This window comes from Physeter macrocephalus, chromosome 8 (assembly GCF_002837175.3).
Source record: "Physeter macrocephalus isolate SW-GA chromosome 8, ASM283717v5, whole genome shotgun sequence".
In the NCBI taxonomy this organism is placed as follows: Eukaryota; Metazoa; Chordata; class Mammalia; order Artiodactyla; family Physeteridae; genus Physeter; species Physeter macrocephalus.
In genome coordinates this window covers 59615427-59631678 of record NC_041221.1, presented here as the reverse complement: position 1 = coordinate 59631678, position 16252 = coordinate 59615427, and the positions used below count along the sequence as shown (strand labels likewise).

General features: G+C 37.4%; 1 protein-coding gene across 1 annotated transcript in view; it reads left to right on the top strand.

The window, feature by feature from the left end:
* Positions 1-16252, top strand: part of SLC38A9 (solute carrier family 38 member 9) — a 109590-nt gene that overhangs the window by 25050 nt on the left and 68288 nt on the right. The window contains exons 3-6 of the mRNA XM_055086888.1: positions 11518-11650; positions 14868-14989; positions 15124-15187; positions 15814-15907. Of these exons, the coding sequence (XP_054942863.1) occupies positions 11518-11650; positions 14868-14989; positions 15124-15187; positions 15814-15907 (413 nt within the window). The remainder of the gene's footprint in view (positions 1-11517; positions 11651-14867; positions 14990-15123; positions 15188-15813; positions 15908-16252) is intronic.

Genomic DNA, 16252 nt, shown 5'->3' with positions numbered 1-16252 from the left:
ACCCCACCTCTTTGCCAGCGAAAGCCTGTGTTAAGGGTCGAAGTAGTTTCCAATCCAGGAGATGAAGGAGGATTGGTTTAAGCTAGTCTTGATAATCCCCTTTCCATTTTCCAGATACTTAATTTTTTAGTCTTTTTTGCAGCTAGAGCAGTGTGAAATTTATCACATGAGAAATTTATCTTTGTCATTTAAGGTGGCCATCAGAGAAGATAATGAAATGACTCTTGTAATTTTCACTTATATGTTCCAATATCAGTGAATACAAGGACTAATGAATGCTGATTAAATCTCAGGATTTTCTTGAAACCTCTAAATTCTATGATAAATAATTGACCACTGTGACAATAGAACATAGGTCATTAAAGTGTATTCCACTGCAATAGGTTGGCAGGAGTTCTAACAGTTCTCTGAGAATTTGTTTAACCGTGTAGATTAAATGGAAATATATTTTCTATAATGAAACTTGTCAAAATAAGAGGGAATCAACTATTTTCAATCAGGATAACTATCTAGGTAAGCATGTTTTAAGGAAGGCAAGTATTTATAGGGGCTTAGCAGTATTGAATGCTAATTTGCTTGTGAAATAATTTCAGAAACTTATTTGATGAGAAAAAAACAGGAGTACCTTAAAACATTGTTATTTCACTTTATATACATAAATCTCAGACACAGTGAGGGAAAAGTGTCTTCAATTAGAAGAACCAACTTAGACAACTATTTCCAAAACTTCAGTCATTTTAGAGTCACCTTATGACTTTGGTGATATCCCAGTACCACCTGTGTAATATTATAATTTAATATTTTTTAAAATTTATTAACTTTGAAAAATTAAGGTTAATTTAGTCTCATCTTCATCTATTTGTGAAATGATGAAGTATTTTTTATACTTTTTTCTAATATGCATTGCAGTAAATACCAAGTAGTTAAAATAGCGTTTATCCTTGTGCTACCTAAAATCATCTTACATATAACCACACTTTTGAAAACTGTCTTAGGCTGTTAGAATATAAAGAACAACATTTGATACTTTTAGATTGCTTAGCCTCAGTTTAGTTTGTGGTTGACTTTATCTCATCCACTAGGTGGCAGTCAAAATCATGTTTTGGTTCAAATATAAGAATTTTAAGAACTGCTTTGGACTAAAAGATAATGTGCTGGACCTGCTTACCATTTTGTTGGACCTGGGGTCTAACTAGACTTAGGTGGAAGAAGGAGCTTGTCACTGTAGAGGAATGATACATGTCATAATTATTTGGATTATTTGGGGAACTTTTGCAAATTATACAAATCCACTTTTCCCTCTGCATGCCTCCTCTCCCCTCTCCTCCCCTCCCCTCCTCTATTAGTTTTTTTTACCTGGTTTGGGGTGGAGTGGGGAATGTGGGTAGCAGGACAGGAAGGTTTAGAAATCTGCCATACTGTATTTGATAATATTCCATTGGCAATCACTGGTCTTAGAGATTGTTTTCCTGCTTTTCCCAGACTTTCTGGTAACCAAATATTAGACCTGGTATTCAGGATTGTTTCATGCTTTGCTGCTGCTCTGGGATTATGACCTTTGGGAGTTGACCACTCCAGCCAGCCTGAAACCAAATTGTGAAGTGGCTAATTTGGCTTTGAACTTCCTTTTTTCCATTTTCTCAAACTCTGTTTCCTCTTCCTTTTTTCTCAGGACCTAGTCTTGCTCCTCTCTGTGTGCCCAGTTTTTCTCAGAGAATTCCCTCAAAAATTTCCTCTAGACAGTGCTTTGTAAATTATACCTTTTCTTCCTCCCCTTATTCACTAGTGCTTATCTGTCCTATTCGTGCAGGGCTCTCTTGTCTGTTTAGGTGTTACGATGGCAAACAATCTGATGTGTCAGAGACCTAGTCTATTACTTTTCCATGGCTGTTTGCATTTTAATAAGGAGAATCCTAGAATATAAAAGCCTAACCTAGGGCTTCCCTAGTGGCGCAGTGGTTAAGAATCCGCCTGCCAATGAAGAGGACACGGGTTCGAGCCCTGGTCCGGGAAGATCCCACATGCCGCGGAGCAACTAAGCCCGTGCACCACAACTACTGAGCCTGTGCTCTAGAAACCGCGAGCCACAACTACTGAGCCCACACACCACAAGTACTGAATCCCACGTGCCTAGAGCCCATGCTCTGCAACGAGAAGCCACCGCAATGAGAAGCCCGTGCACCACAACAAAGAGTAGCCCCTTCTCACTGCAACTAGAGAAAGCCCACGCACAGCAACGAAGACCCAACACAGCCAAAAATAAATAAATAAAATAAATAAATTTATATAAAATAAATAAAATAAAAACCTAACCTAAAGGTTAGATTTTTCTAATTGATAACATTTCAAGTACTCTGGTAAGCCAGTGGGGTAGAGGTAGACATTGAAAATAGGCAGTTCCGGGTGCCCTTCAAACATACTAAGCATGCTTATGGCCCCTATTTTTTTTTTTTTAGAGTGTCTACTTGTCTACACATCTGTAAACTCGCCTCTCTCACTTTCATCTGTCAATAAAACTATCGCTGAATAGCAGCCTGAATTGATTCTTTTGGTATTTGTGGTCCTGGGTTGGGGGGGCGCATAACAAAGTGAAGAGTTTATCTATTAATGTGTCCTGGACCAATAACAGTGATTGGGAGTGATTACTGAGGCTTGGTAGTTTCATAGTTGGGGATTTATACAGATCTAGAAAAGTAGTTTTCCCAGGAGGGTTGGTTTCCAGAGCTGCATAAATTGCATTTTGAGGAACTTGCCATCCATGTTAAATAGACAGGACTAGTGCCCTTAACCATTTATCAGTGCCATGGAGCTGATACCAACTTGCTGATTGTATTACAACTTCTGTACCCTTCCCTCTCCTTCCTCCTTTTCTCCCTATTCTCTTCCCTCTCCTCTTTTTTTTTTTTTTTTTTTTTTTTTTTTTTTTTTTTTTTGTGGTATGCGGGCCTCCCTCTGCTGTGGCCTCTCCCGTTGCGGAGCACAGGCTCCGGACGCGCAGGCCCAGCGGCCATGGCTCACGGGCCCAGCCGCTCCGCGGCATGTGGGATCCTCCCAGACCGGGGCGCGAACCCGGTTCCCCTGCATCGGCAGGCGGACGCGCAACCACTGCGCCACCAGGGAAGCCCTTCCCTCTCCTCTTTTCTTTCCCTTTTTAGTCCACTTCTCTAACCTCTCTTCTCCCCACTCTCCACCATTATTTTTCTCCCGTGGAACTCTTTTTGCTAAATGCTTGAAGAGGGCAACCCTGGCCATGGATTCAGAGATGCTTTAAATCTAACTAAAGGGACTTCCCTGGTGGTACAGTGGTTAAGAATCCTCCTGCCAATGCAGGGGACATGGGTTCGAGCCCTGGTCAGGAAGATCCCACACGCCACGGAGCAGCTAAGCCCGTGCGCCACAACTAGTGAGCCTGCGCTGTAGAGCCTGCACGCCACAACTACTGAAGCCCATGCACCTAGAGCCCATGCTCTGCAGCAGGAGAGGCCACCGCAGTGAGAAGCCAGCACACCGCAACGAAGAGTAGCCCCCTCTCGCCACAACTAGAGAAAGCCTGCACACAGCAATGAAGACCCTATGCAGCCAGGAATAAATTAATTAATTTTAATAAATAAATACATCTAACTATGGACTTCGTTAGAATGGGATCTTATTTCTAGTCCCATCAGAACCTTTTTATTCTCTCAAGTTCATAGGTTCTTTTACTTCTGTCTCTCTTTCCAGATGTCTTTGTTTGCTTAACTATCCTTTTGTATCCATATCTGCTTGCCTGAGTTGCTTCCATTTCTTTCCTTATTCTCTCTGGTCTGTCTGATTTTGCTGTTTCCTTCGTTGCCTCTAAACTAATGCTTTATTTTCTTCCCTTTCTTCCTCCCTCATTGACATTATTTGGACAAGCCTGAAGAAAGAGGGAGCCTAATGAGTTTGACTGGTGCTCATTAGCACCGGTCAAGTGTGTTTTGTTGGGAGGAAAGGGTATGAAGAGTTGGGCTAGCATCTTTCTCTGTCTACTCATTATAACATCTCCAAGTATATAGTTGAAAAGGCTTTTAGTGTGTAAACGAAAAAAAAATAATGCAGAGGGATGCAAATAAGAAAAGAGTTTATTGGGGGGGGGTCTTAAAATTACAATTTGGGAGACACAGATTTGGGTAATCCTGAAAGAGTGTTCTGAGGAAGAAAAAGAGTCAGAGGCTTATAAAGACAAAAAGCCACGAGGTTGTTAAAAATTGCCTGGGAAGGATTGTGATTTATCCTTAAGGAATCACAAGTTGTTTTAGGGTAGGGGGTCCTACAGGTAGATAGATCCAATTATTGGTAAGGATCCAATAAGTATCTTGAGTTTTTGGCAGATGTTCTGGATGACTTGCTTGTACGGTCAAAAGGTCACAGTCCATCCAGGCTGAGACATGCATGAGTCACAATTCCTTAATGGCTTCCTGGCTTCATTTTAGAGAGCTCTCAGCAATACCAACTCCATTTGGATTTTCCTTTCACAAGTAATTATACTATTACTGCAAAAGCAATGAAACCAATTGGAAGTGTACAGTAAGAAAACTGAAACTCCTTTTAACAAACAGACTTAAAATCAAGTATTTTTAAATTTTGGAAGCAGGGGCTTCCCTGGTGGCGCAGTGGTTGAGAGTCCGCCTGCTGATGCAGGGGACACGGGTTCGTGCCCCGGTCCGGGAAGATCCCACATGCCGCGGAGCGGCTGGGCCCATGAGCCATGGCTGCTGAGCCTGTGCGTCCGGAGCCTGTGCTCCGCAGCGGGAGAGGCCACAACAGTGAGAGGCCCGCGTACCGAAAAAAAAAAAAAAAAATATATATATATATATATATATATATATATATAAATAAACATTAATATATGTGTCTCCTGGTATACATATGCAAGAACTTTTCTATGATACATACCTGGGAGTGGATTTGCTTGGCGGTAGTGTATGTGTATATTCAACTTCACTGGATAGTGCCAGACTGTTTTCCATAGGGATCATACCAACTTACATTCCCACTAGAGTTTCCATTGCTCTACCTCCTACTCGTGCTTGATATTGCGAGATTGTTAAATTTTCACCATTCTGATGAACATATAGTGGTATCTCATTCTATCTTTTTCCAAGAGATTGAGGTTGGTAAAATGTTATTAATGATTACTGGTTGTGGGATTATAGGTGATTTTTATATTTTTTATGCTTTTAAAATATTTCCTATAGTATTTACACTTACCTCTTCAGCTACCATTTCATTGCTCTCTTTCCTCTTTAAGGAAAACTCCTTGCAAGGATTATTTGTGCTCACCATACCACATTTTTCTCTTGCACCCAGTTCAGACAAGCTTTTGTTCTAACCACTCCACTGAAACTGCTCACATGCAGGTTACCAGTGGTCATTTCATCGACTAGTCCTCATCTCATTTGACTTAGCAGTAGCACTTAACACAGTCATTTTCTAACCCTGAAAAAGTCTTTAATTTGCTTGAGGATACCACAATAAATTGATTTACTTACAGGTTGCTGCTTCTCATTTTTTATAGCATTTGATACTTTTGATTATTGCCTCCATCATTTCTCCCCCAGATATTTATTTAAAAATTTTTTAAACTAAAGAAAAGTTAAAAGCATTATCCTTATAATTTTTTATTAACTTTTTTTCTGATTATAAAAGCAATACAAGTTTTGATGATCATACTATGGTTATATAAGATGTCATCATTGGGGGGAACCTGCATGAAGTATATATGGGAGCTCTTTGTATTGTTTTTTCAACTTCTGTATGAGTCTAAAATTATTTCAAAATACATTTATTCACCACATTTTATTGAGCTCCTACGATATGCCAGGTACTATTCTAGGTCCTGGGAATATAGTAGTGGCCAAATTGAGAAAAATCCCTGCCCTCTTGAAACTTATATTTACTGGAGGTAATCAATAATAAATTAAAAGTATGTATTCGCGTACCGAAAAAAAAAAAAAAAAAAAAAAATATATATATATATATATATATATATATATATAAACATTAATATATGTGTCTCCTGGTATACATATGCAAGAACTTTTCTATGATACATACCTGGGAGTGGATTTGCTTGGCGGTAGTGTATGTGTATATTCAACTTCACTGGATAGTGCCAGACTGTTTTCCATAGGGATCATACCAACTTACATTCCCACTAGAGTTTCCATTGCTCTACCTCCTACTCGTGCTTGATATTGCGAGATTGTTAAATTTTCACCATTCTGATGAACATATAGTGGTATCTCATTCTATCTTTTTCCAAGAGATTGAGGTTGGTAAAATGTTATTAATGATTACTGGTTGTGGGATTATAGGTGATTTTTATATTTTTTATGCTTTTAAAATATTTCCTATAGTATTTACACTTACCTCTTCAGCTACCATTTCATTGCTCTCTTTCCTCTTTAAGGAAAACTCCTTGCAAGGATTATTTGTGCTCACCATACCACATTTTTCTCTTGCACCCAGTTCAGACAAGCTTTTGTTCTAACCACTCCACTGAAACTGCTCACATGCAGGTTACCAGTGGTCATTTCATCGACTAGTCCTCATCTCATTTGACTTAGCAGTAGCACTTAACACAGTCATTTTCTAACCCTGAAAAAGTCTTTAATTTGCTTGAGGATACCACAATAAATTGATTTACTTACAGGTTGCTGCTTCTCATTTTTTATAGCATTTGATACTTTTGATTATTGCCTCCATCATTTCTCCCCCAGATATTTATTTAAAAATTTTTTAAACTAAAGAAAAGTTAAAAGCATTATCCTTATAATTTTTTATTAACTTTTTTTCTGATTATAAAAGCAATACAAGTTTTGATGATCATACTATGGTTATATAAGATGTCATCATTGGGGGGAACCTGCATGAAGTATATATGGGAGCTCTTTGTATTGTTTTTTCAACTTCTGTATGAGTCTAAAATTATTTCAAAATACATTTATTCACCACATTTTATTGAGCTCCTACGATATGCCAGGTACTATTCTAGGTCCTGGGAATATAGTAGTGGCCAAATTGAGAAAAATCCCTGCCCTCTTGAAACTTATATTTACTGGAGGTAATCAATAATAAATTAAAAGTATGTATTATGCTAGGTAGTATAAATGCTAAAGAGAAAATGTAAGGTAGAAAAGCAGAGATGGTGTATAGGAAATGACAAGGATAGAGAAGAGGGGTTGAGATTTTAGGTATGGTGACAAAGATAGCCAAATGCCTCATTGAGAAAGGGGACCTTGAGGAAGGATTGGAAAGAAGTAAAAAAGCAAGCCATGAAAATATTTAGGGAAAAGGCCTTCAGACCTTTGTTTATACCTGAAATTATTAACTAAGGTCCTAAAGTAGGTACATGCTTCCAATGTGTCAGGAATGGTGAGGAAACTGCTGTGGTTAGTGTGGTAGACAATGAAGTCCTAGAGGTGGGGTGGGGGAGAGGTAGCAGAGAGCACTTTGATATATGAATCAGGAGTTCAGGCTGAAGATAATAGTTTGAGTGCCATCAGCGTACACATGATATTTAAAATTATGTAACTAGATGAATCCACCAAGAGATTGAGTGTAGATAGAGAAGAGAAAATGTCTGGATTAAACTCTGGGTTACTCTGACATTTAAGGGTTGGGGGTTTGAGAAGGAATCAGCAAAGGAGACAGAGTTCTTCCCTCTAGGATTATGTCTTTGTTGGCATGTGAAGTCCTCCATGTACTAACCCAGGTTTACCTCATCTCCTACTACTTCTCTTCTCACTACTTATAGTTTTAAAAAATATATTGTGCTCTTTTTCTGGGTTCTTTCTACATGCTTTTCCATTCTTTGAAGCACTATTTCTTTCCTCCTGTTCCCCGTCCCTGATTAACTCCTTTATATCTTTTAGAATTCACCTCAACAATAGCTTCCTCAGTGGTCTGCCAGACGTGGTTTAGTTTCCCCTTCTATGTACTCTACACATACCCAGCATCACACAATCTTCTTACTCCCATTATTGCTCATAAGCACTTTCTCTCTTTTTCTGTTTTTCTCTCTGGATTGGAATTGCTTACTTATGTATCTCCTCCAGTAGATTATGATCCTTGAGGTTCTATGTCCTATTCATCATTTAACATTTAGCACAGTGCTGAATACTTGGTTGGCACTTAAACAATATGTAATAAACTAGAGAACCAATAAATTAATTAGCCATAATAGAAAGAGAAGAGCTTATACAGGCTCAGCCTTTGGAGACAGTGAGTGAAGTTGGAGTGTAGAGCAGGGTTTTTGTGAAAGGGTGTTTTTTGGGCATCAGAGGAAGCAAGAAACATGTCGGCAAGCCAGAAGTTACCAATATTTTTTTTGTAGCAGTAAATATCTAGGTACAATGGCTTGATTAACTTCTTTTCGGTCTTCTTTATTAAAAAGCTGCCTGGCAGACAATGTTTTACCAAGCAGGTAGAAACAAGTACAGTGGGTTCATTATTTTGAATGTTTATTTGCATAAGATTTTTTGAATACTTGATTCCCTTTTCATTTTCTAACAAACTAGTCCAATCTGGCAGGTGTTTGAGAGTTGCAGCTTCCATAGAGATGTGAATAAAGCAATAGTTTGTTTATTTTTTAATTTATTAATTTATTTTGGGCTGCGTTGGGTCTTTGTTGCTGTGTGCAGGCTTTCTTTTTAGTTGCGGCGAGCGGGGGCTACTCTTTGTTGTGCGCAGGCCTCTCATTAAGATGGCTTCTCGTTGTGGAGCACGGGCTCTAGGTGTGTGGGCTTCAGTAGTTGTGGCACATGGGCTCAGCAGTTGTGGCTCGAGGGCTCTAGAGCGCCGGCTCAGTAGTTGTGGCACATGGGCTTAGTTGTTCTGCCGCATGTGGGATCTTCCCGGACCAGGGCTCAAACCTGTGTCCCCTGCATTGGCAGGCGGATTCTTAACCACTGCCCCACCAGGGAAGCCCTAAAGGAATACTTTTAAATGAAGGGTCTTCATATTGAGTATGAACCTTCTTAAGAGTCATGGAATTGTTATTAAACTTCAGAGAAGCATAACTCGTCAGTAGAAGGGTGGAGACAGATTTAAAAGCCAAAAATTTTTAAGGAATTTAAGGAGTGGAACCTAGAAAAGGTGTTAGGTAGAAATAAGGTTTCTTTGTTTATAAGTGTATTAAATAAAAATAAAGGGTTTTGAGTCACATTTTAAAATATTTTTTAAAATTTTGCTGAATGTTAAAAGCATTTTTTTTCCTGTGGCATGACCATTAGTATTTTTAAGGTGAGACAAATATAACTTCTACATAAAATATTATGATTTATTTTCAGTGTGGCACAGTTGAGCTACATTTCAAATGGGAAGTAACATTGATAGGGAGCACTCATGTGAAACTGTGTTCAAAAGAAAAAGCCCAAGTTTCAAAAAATGTTTTATTCTGAATATTGTCCTCTGTATAGTTTTAATTTTAAAAGTGTTTTCAGATCCAACTAAAGTTCAATATAGAAATATAATTTATATTTTTTGCTTTCTCAGATGAAACTTTAAGCATATGTTTCTAATAATTCAGTTAAAATATGCTGGGTTGTATATTTTTAAAAAGAATCTGCATTGAAAAGATTCCAAAATATTTGTTTGAACAGGCACTCAGCATCTTGATGAAAACTGTTGGAAAAGAAAAACTTTCAGAGTCATTCTGCTCTCTGAGTACCCAAGCCAACTAAACTGGTACAGTTAACACTTCTGTAAGAGGCCAGGAGCCAAGAAATGTAGCTCTTCCTGGACTGCTTTTCAACAGGCCTTCAAGCCAACTTAGTGCTTGATATTAATACCATTGAATTTTCAGATAATAAGCTACAATAGAACATCTACAACTCTTTCTATCAATATCATACTTATTAGTCTCTACTAGTAATCCTTGATTAGCTTAAATCTCTGCTTTATGTTGGCATTAAAGCTGTAGCTTTAATTTTGTCGGATATCATACTTACAAAACAAGAAGAGAATGCCCTGTAGAGTGTGACCCCACACTGTCTCCCAGACATAAATATTTTTACATTGCTTTTTAGTACTACTGAGTGTCACAGTAGAGATGTAAATTATTTAGAACACCTTAATGCTTTGGAAGGAGAGGTAGTTATCTCAGCCTACCAAATTTATAAGTAGGGATAGTTTATTTGGCCTCCGACCCTTTCGTTTTCATTGTATACCCTTGAGATTTATTGATACCGATGAATTCACTTAGCAGTTATATGCTTACTGTAGGTAGTATGTCATGTTGATCTCTATATCCACATACTTGCTCTAGTAAGTGCTCTTAGATATTTGTTGGATTGAACTAGAAAGTACCCACCAAATTTAGATGCTGTGATGGAGAGTAAATAATAAAAGAAAGATTCAAAGATTCTGTATGCTAACTAGAGAGACTAGGCTAAATTTAATTTCTCTAATATCACAGAGTTATTTGGAAAAATAGCATAAACTAAAATTCCAGTCACTTGGTTTTTCAACTGCTTCCCACAAGATTAGATGAACAGTGTCTCCAAAAATGGTTACCATACTTTAATAACTTCTAAGCTTATTTCAGAACTGTAAATGTAGAAGATTTATGTGGAACCAGTGATAAACCTCCTGGCTTTTTTTCCCTTTCTTATTTGGATCTGTGTATAATCTGAAATAGCAAATTATATACAATTTGGGAGACAGTGTCATTTGTGACTTCACGGGATCTGAGGAATGCAGTCATTTCATGAGCTTGTGTAGATCTTTCCATTTTGGGTAGTTTATTAATGGAAAGAAAGCAAATGGAGGGAGTTTCAGTAAGGAACTGAATGGGTTAATGACTGAAAATGATGATTGAAAACCAGAATCTGCAGTTGATTGGGACATAGTTATGAGGAGAAAGCATACATATAAATAGTAACATAATGGTATGTTACTGAAATCTAAGAAAAGTAGAATGAGACAAAATATCTCTAGTGTCTTGATGTTCTATTTGATAGTATTTTGGATAAGTTTCATAAGGGAGATGGTTGAGATCACTAATCCTTAGTACATGAACCAACATATAGGAATTGTGTTTATCATAAGAAGTAACTTTGGCCCGTAAAGAAGGAGTAGAGACTCTTAACTAGAGGAACATTTTTGTCTGTAATTTCTCTGATTCAGTGCCAGATGCTTTTTGAGAGAACATTCAAAGCCGTGTCTGTCTGAGTTTCATTGTTGAAAACTGCCAGCTGCTATATTTCTTTTTAATAACTGATTGAAGGTCTTTCTGTTATGTCTCCTCTATTGAAAAATTCCTTAAGTTTAAAAAAGTATGTTTAAAGTAATAGCATTATGAAACAAAAGCTTTATTCTGTGGATTGGATAATACTTCTCTTGTGACATTTTCTTTTCCCACCAAAAGTGAGAAGTGAATGCCTTGCCTTGGTACATCCCATTTCTAATGGAGGACAAGAAGTTATTTTCTTCAATGGCTGACTTCCAGAATTTCTGCCTGAAAGTTCTTTGTCAAGTGTATATTCCCTTCTCTAGGCCTTTCTATATAGAGCCCACAAACATCGTCAATGTGAATGATGTCATTCAGAGGGTTAGTGACCATGCCTCTGCAATGAACAAGAGGATTCATTACTACAGCCGGCTCACTGCTCCTGCAGACAAGGCACTGGTAAGGGGCAAAGCATTGCTAATTGTCTAAGTTTAAGTTGAAATGAACTGAACAACGTAAGCCATGGCAGCTCCCAGTGGTTGAACTTTTTGCTGGCCATATTCCAAGGACAGCATCATGGAAAGTCAAAGATATTAATTAATATGTCTTACATCTCAGGCTAGTTCATTCTTATTAGCCTGACATAGAGAAATTTGAAACAATCTCTCTATGTTGACAACAGCCTAGAGATTTGTTGGATTAAATTCTGCTAATCCACAATCCTAAGAGCTTTGAGGAGGATAAACTGTTGAAGTAGTTTAGGTCATTGATTAATAACATAAATAATAACAAGTTCTGGTTAGTCTATTCAATTTTTAAGTTTGAAGCTACAAGGGAAAAATGTTTTTAGAAATTTTCTACAGGAGTGAGAAACTGAAATATATACATACATATATATTTTCCTATTTGGTAATGTCCTTTTATAGATCAAAAAGCAGGGTCAAAGAGCAGATACTAAACATTTTAAGGTTTGTGGGCCACCTACTGTTACATATTCTTCTCTATTTTTGTTTTATAATCATTTAAACAGCCCCTTACCAAAGGGGCTGTTAAAATAAGGTTGAAGGCAAGATTTGGCCCATGGGCTATGGTTTGTTGACTCTTGATCTTATAAAATCTGTTATTATCTTAGAATCAAAAATATATAAGTAATTTCATTTCTTATAAGAATTACCAATATTCAGAAATTTGGAAGTTGAAAGAAAAATGAAGCATTCTGAGAAAAAAATAATGATTTTTTATAGGTAATAATAAAAAGGGAGAAGGGAATTCAACACTCTAGATGTTTACTGAGGGGCAAGGACTGGGCTAGTCACTTGAACATAGATATCTCATTTTAAGCCTTGTGAATTATTAAGATCTCCTGTGTAATCATAGTAGGGACTTCCAAAATATTCTGGGTGGGATAATTTTTTTCCCCATTTTTTCACTTTTTCTTCCCCTAGGTCTTTACATCAGTAGTTGTGATAAAGTCTTAGTTCCATATCAGAATTATCTAAGCCTTCTGGGGAGTAGAAGTAATCCAATATCTCTGGGTCTAGTTCAGACTTCCTAGAGACTGTACTTGTGGAAGCAAATTTCAGAGATACCAACTGGCCCAGTCTAGGTCTGAGTGTATGTTGTTTGCCTGGAAATTAAGTCAGCATTGTACACCAAGTTGAATCCCTTTTGTTAACTGACAGTGAGATGAGTCTAGTTAATCAAAGTATATAAACAGTGATCTAAAATTAATAATATGTTATGACCATTTTTAATGATTGTGTGTATACATCCATGCTCATTTTCTGAGAATCCCAAAATTATTTTTCCTAAAAGACCTTTTAGGGAAGAGTAATATGAAACCACAGGTGTCAGGTCTTTACACAGTTACGCCTTTTTATTTCTGAAAATTTCCCCACTTACGTTAATATTTTTACTCTAAATTGGGGAAGGGTAGTAAATTATTTGGCTACTGACATCTCCTAGATGCTTGCTAATAAAAGTGTGGCCTGCACAGGCCAGCAATATCAGCATCACTGAGAGCTTGTTAAAAGGGCAGAATCTCAGTCCTTGGCTCCAGATTTACTGAATCAAAATCTGTATTTTAACAAATTCTCTGTGTGAATCATAAGAACATTCAGGTTTGAAAAGCACTGTCCTACACCACTGACGAGAGTGTGGGATCCAATCTTCCAATTTTTCTGTCTCTCCTAATAATTTCTTATCCTCTAGCTTCTAATCCTATCCCTGATAACTTTTGATTTTCAGTTTTTCTGAACTTGCTCTGCTAGATATCATGGTTTATCTGCTGCCTGATACAGACATGGTCCTGCCCCTTTTTTCTTTTTACTCCATAGTAGAAGACAGCAGAACTCAGACCCAAGAGGACTGAAGGTAAAGAGAAGGGAGCAGACCTATTTCCATATATGCTTTTGTATCTATAGGAAATAGTTGTTTCCAAAGCCACACCAGGCATGGCATTCAAGACATTCTTTGCCCACAAGACACCACCAATCATACGCATAAAGAGAGAAGAATTTGATATTTTTTCTTTTTGCACCAGTTCGTATCCTGTCTACCTGCTGAGTCCTAATGCTCCATCACTTTCTTGAGGTGTTTCCCAACTATTCTAGTCCCCATTGTTATTGTTATCATTATTATTGTCATTCCTGTGTTCGAGTTGAACACTTAATTTTTATTCTTATAGCGTTTTCTAATTGTTTCACATGTGTTCCAACTGGAATTTAAACTTCTTGAAGTTAGGGGTTGTATATTATTTTTACTTGAATGCTAAACATAGCACAGAGTTGTAGATTTACGTAGAAAGTACTGATATAAAAGATTGTTGATTTATACCACTCAGCTCCTACGTCTTTAATATATTACTACGTATGTAGTAAGGACTACATATTCTCAAAGGACAATTCTCAGGGAGATGGTCAGAATTCCATCAGGAAACCATATTATTTTTCCCTCCAAAATGGGGAGGTAGAATTAGAAAGAAATGTGTCAGGGTAAGGTGGGAACTATGTGTATAAAAATGTATATCTATTCAGTTGTTCTCTCTGTGTATGTCTTCAACCTCTCTCTATTGGCTCCTTCCCTTTTTCTTACGTCTTCTGTCTTCAAGAACCCTTGCTTTGCCTTTTCCTTAAGCCACTTTAGCTCACCTTTTTCTTCTGGTACCAAAGCATTTAGAAGAATAGTCTGTATTTATTATTCCTTTCTTTCCCTTCTGTTGACTCCTCAGTTCTTTATAGTTTGAGTTCCCTACCTGCCTCTTGGCTAAAACCACCTTCACATAGGAGTTTGGTGACCACTTCATTCTTAAAATTTCCCTCACTTAGGACCCAAGTCTCCTCCATCTAGAATTACTTAATCTAGGTCTTTGCTGGCTCTTCTTCTTCCTATCTCATGAAAATGAAGAGAAGAATATTTTGACAATTGCGTACTCTAGGAATTCATTCTCATTTGAGATGAACAGTTTATTGTTTATAGTATTTAAATTCTTGCTCCTTTAGCTCTTCTACTATATTTGAAAAATAATTTTTATATTTATTAATCAGATATACACACTATTTAATTGTTCATGATATTTGGAAATGTGTCTAGAGTCAGGTACTCTGTTGTATAGAAAATATCCTCTGTTGCACATTTACTGGTTCTAACATTTCTGTACTTTTTTTTTTTTAACCAGGTTGCCCCAGATCATGTAGTTCCAGCTCCAGAAGAGTACTATGTGTATAGTCCATTAGGTTCTGCTTATAAACTTCAAAATTACACTGAAGGATACAGTAAAAACACCAGTTTAGTAACCATGTGAGTAAAACTACTTTTTGGAGCATAAAAAACTTTTTGTAAACAAAAATTATTGATTATTTTAATTTTTTGTCTTAATTAAAATGTTTGAAGAGTCAAACGTCATATTTTTACTGCTATTACTCTGCTTTCAGTTTTATGATTTGGAATACCATGATGGGAACATCTATACTAAGTATTCCTTGGGGCATAAAACAGGTAATATAATTTTCAGCACACTTTTTGCCAGAATTTTTTTCTCTTTGTATTTTAAGTTTTACAATAGAGGTTTTAATAAATCTACATAAAATTTATTGAAGAAAATAGATGATTATATTTATTTATTTTAATTTTATTTATTTATTTTTTGGGTGAGTTGGGTCTTCGTTGCTGCACACGGGCTTTCTTTAGTTGCAGCGAGTGGAGGCTACTCTTCGCTGTGGTGCACAGGCTTCTCATTTGCGGTGGCTTCTCTTGTGGAGCACGGGCTCTAGGCGCGCAGACTTCAGTAGTGGCAGCACGCAGGCTTCAGTATTTGTGGCACGTGAGCTGAGTAGTTGTGGCTCATGGGCTCTAGAGCACAGGCTCAGTAGCTGTGGCGCACGGGCTTAGTTGCTCCACAGCATGTGGGATCTTCCTGGACCAGGGATGGAACCCGTGGCCCCTGCATTGGCAGGCAGATTCTTAACCACTGCGCCCCAGGGAGGTCCCTAGATGATTATATTTAACTTTACATTAGTTGTCTGGTTTTTAATCATAATTGTTTAGGGTAACAGTATGGTTATATATGAATTTATTTTAAAATGATGATATATGTTGTTCTGTATTTTTATTTTTTTAAACAGGCTGGGTTTACTACTGGAATGTGTGTCATCATGCTGATGGGCCTTTTAACACTTTATTGCTGCTACAGAGTGGTGAAATCACGAGCTATGATATGTAAGAACTTGCCACTGTAAAAACAGATGAGTGATATGGGTATTAAGAATTTATGTTGAGGTAGATCACTAATGTGTACATTTCACAAATGTGTTAACTATTTTCTGCCTAAAGATTTACTTCTCTAATTCATAGCATTTGGCTGAACTGATATGTTAATGAATTTAGTGGCTGCCTTTGGAATTCTGAGAGTCTAGTTCTTTGCAGAGTGCATTTACTTTGGTGCTAATTTCCTCATAAAAATCATTTTAAAAGTTGTATTTTTGTTTTTGTTTTTTGTGGTACGCGGGCCTCTCACTGTTGTGGCCTCTCCCGTTGCGGAGCACAGGCTCCGGACGCACAGGC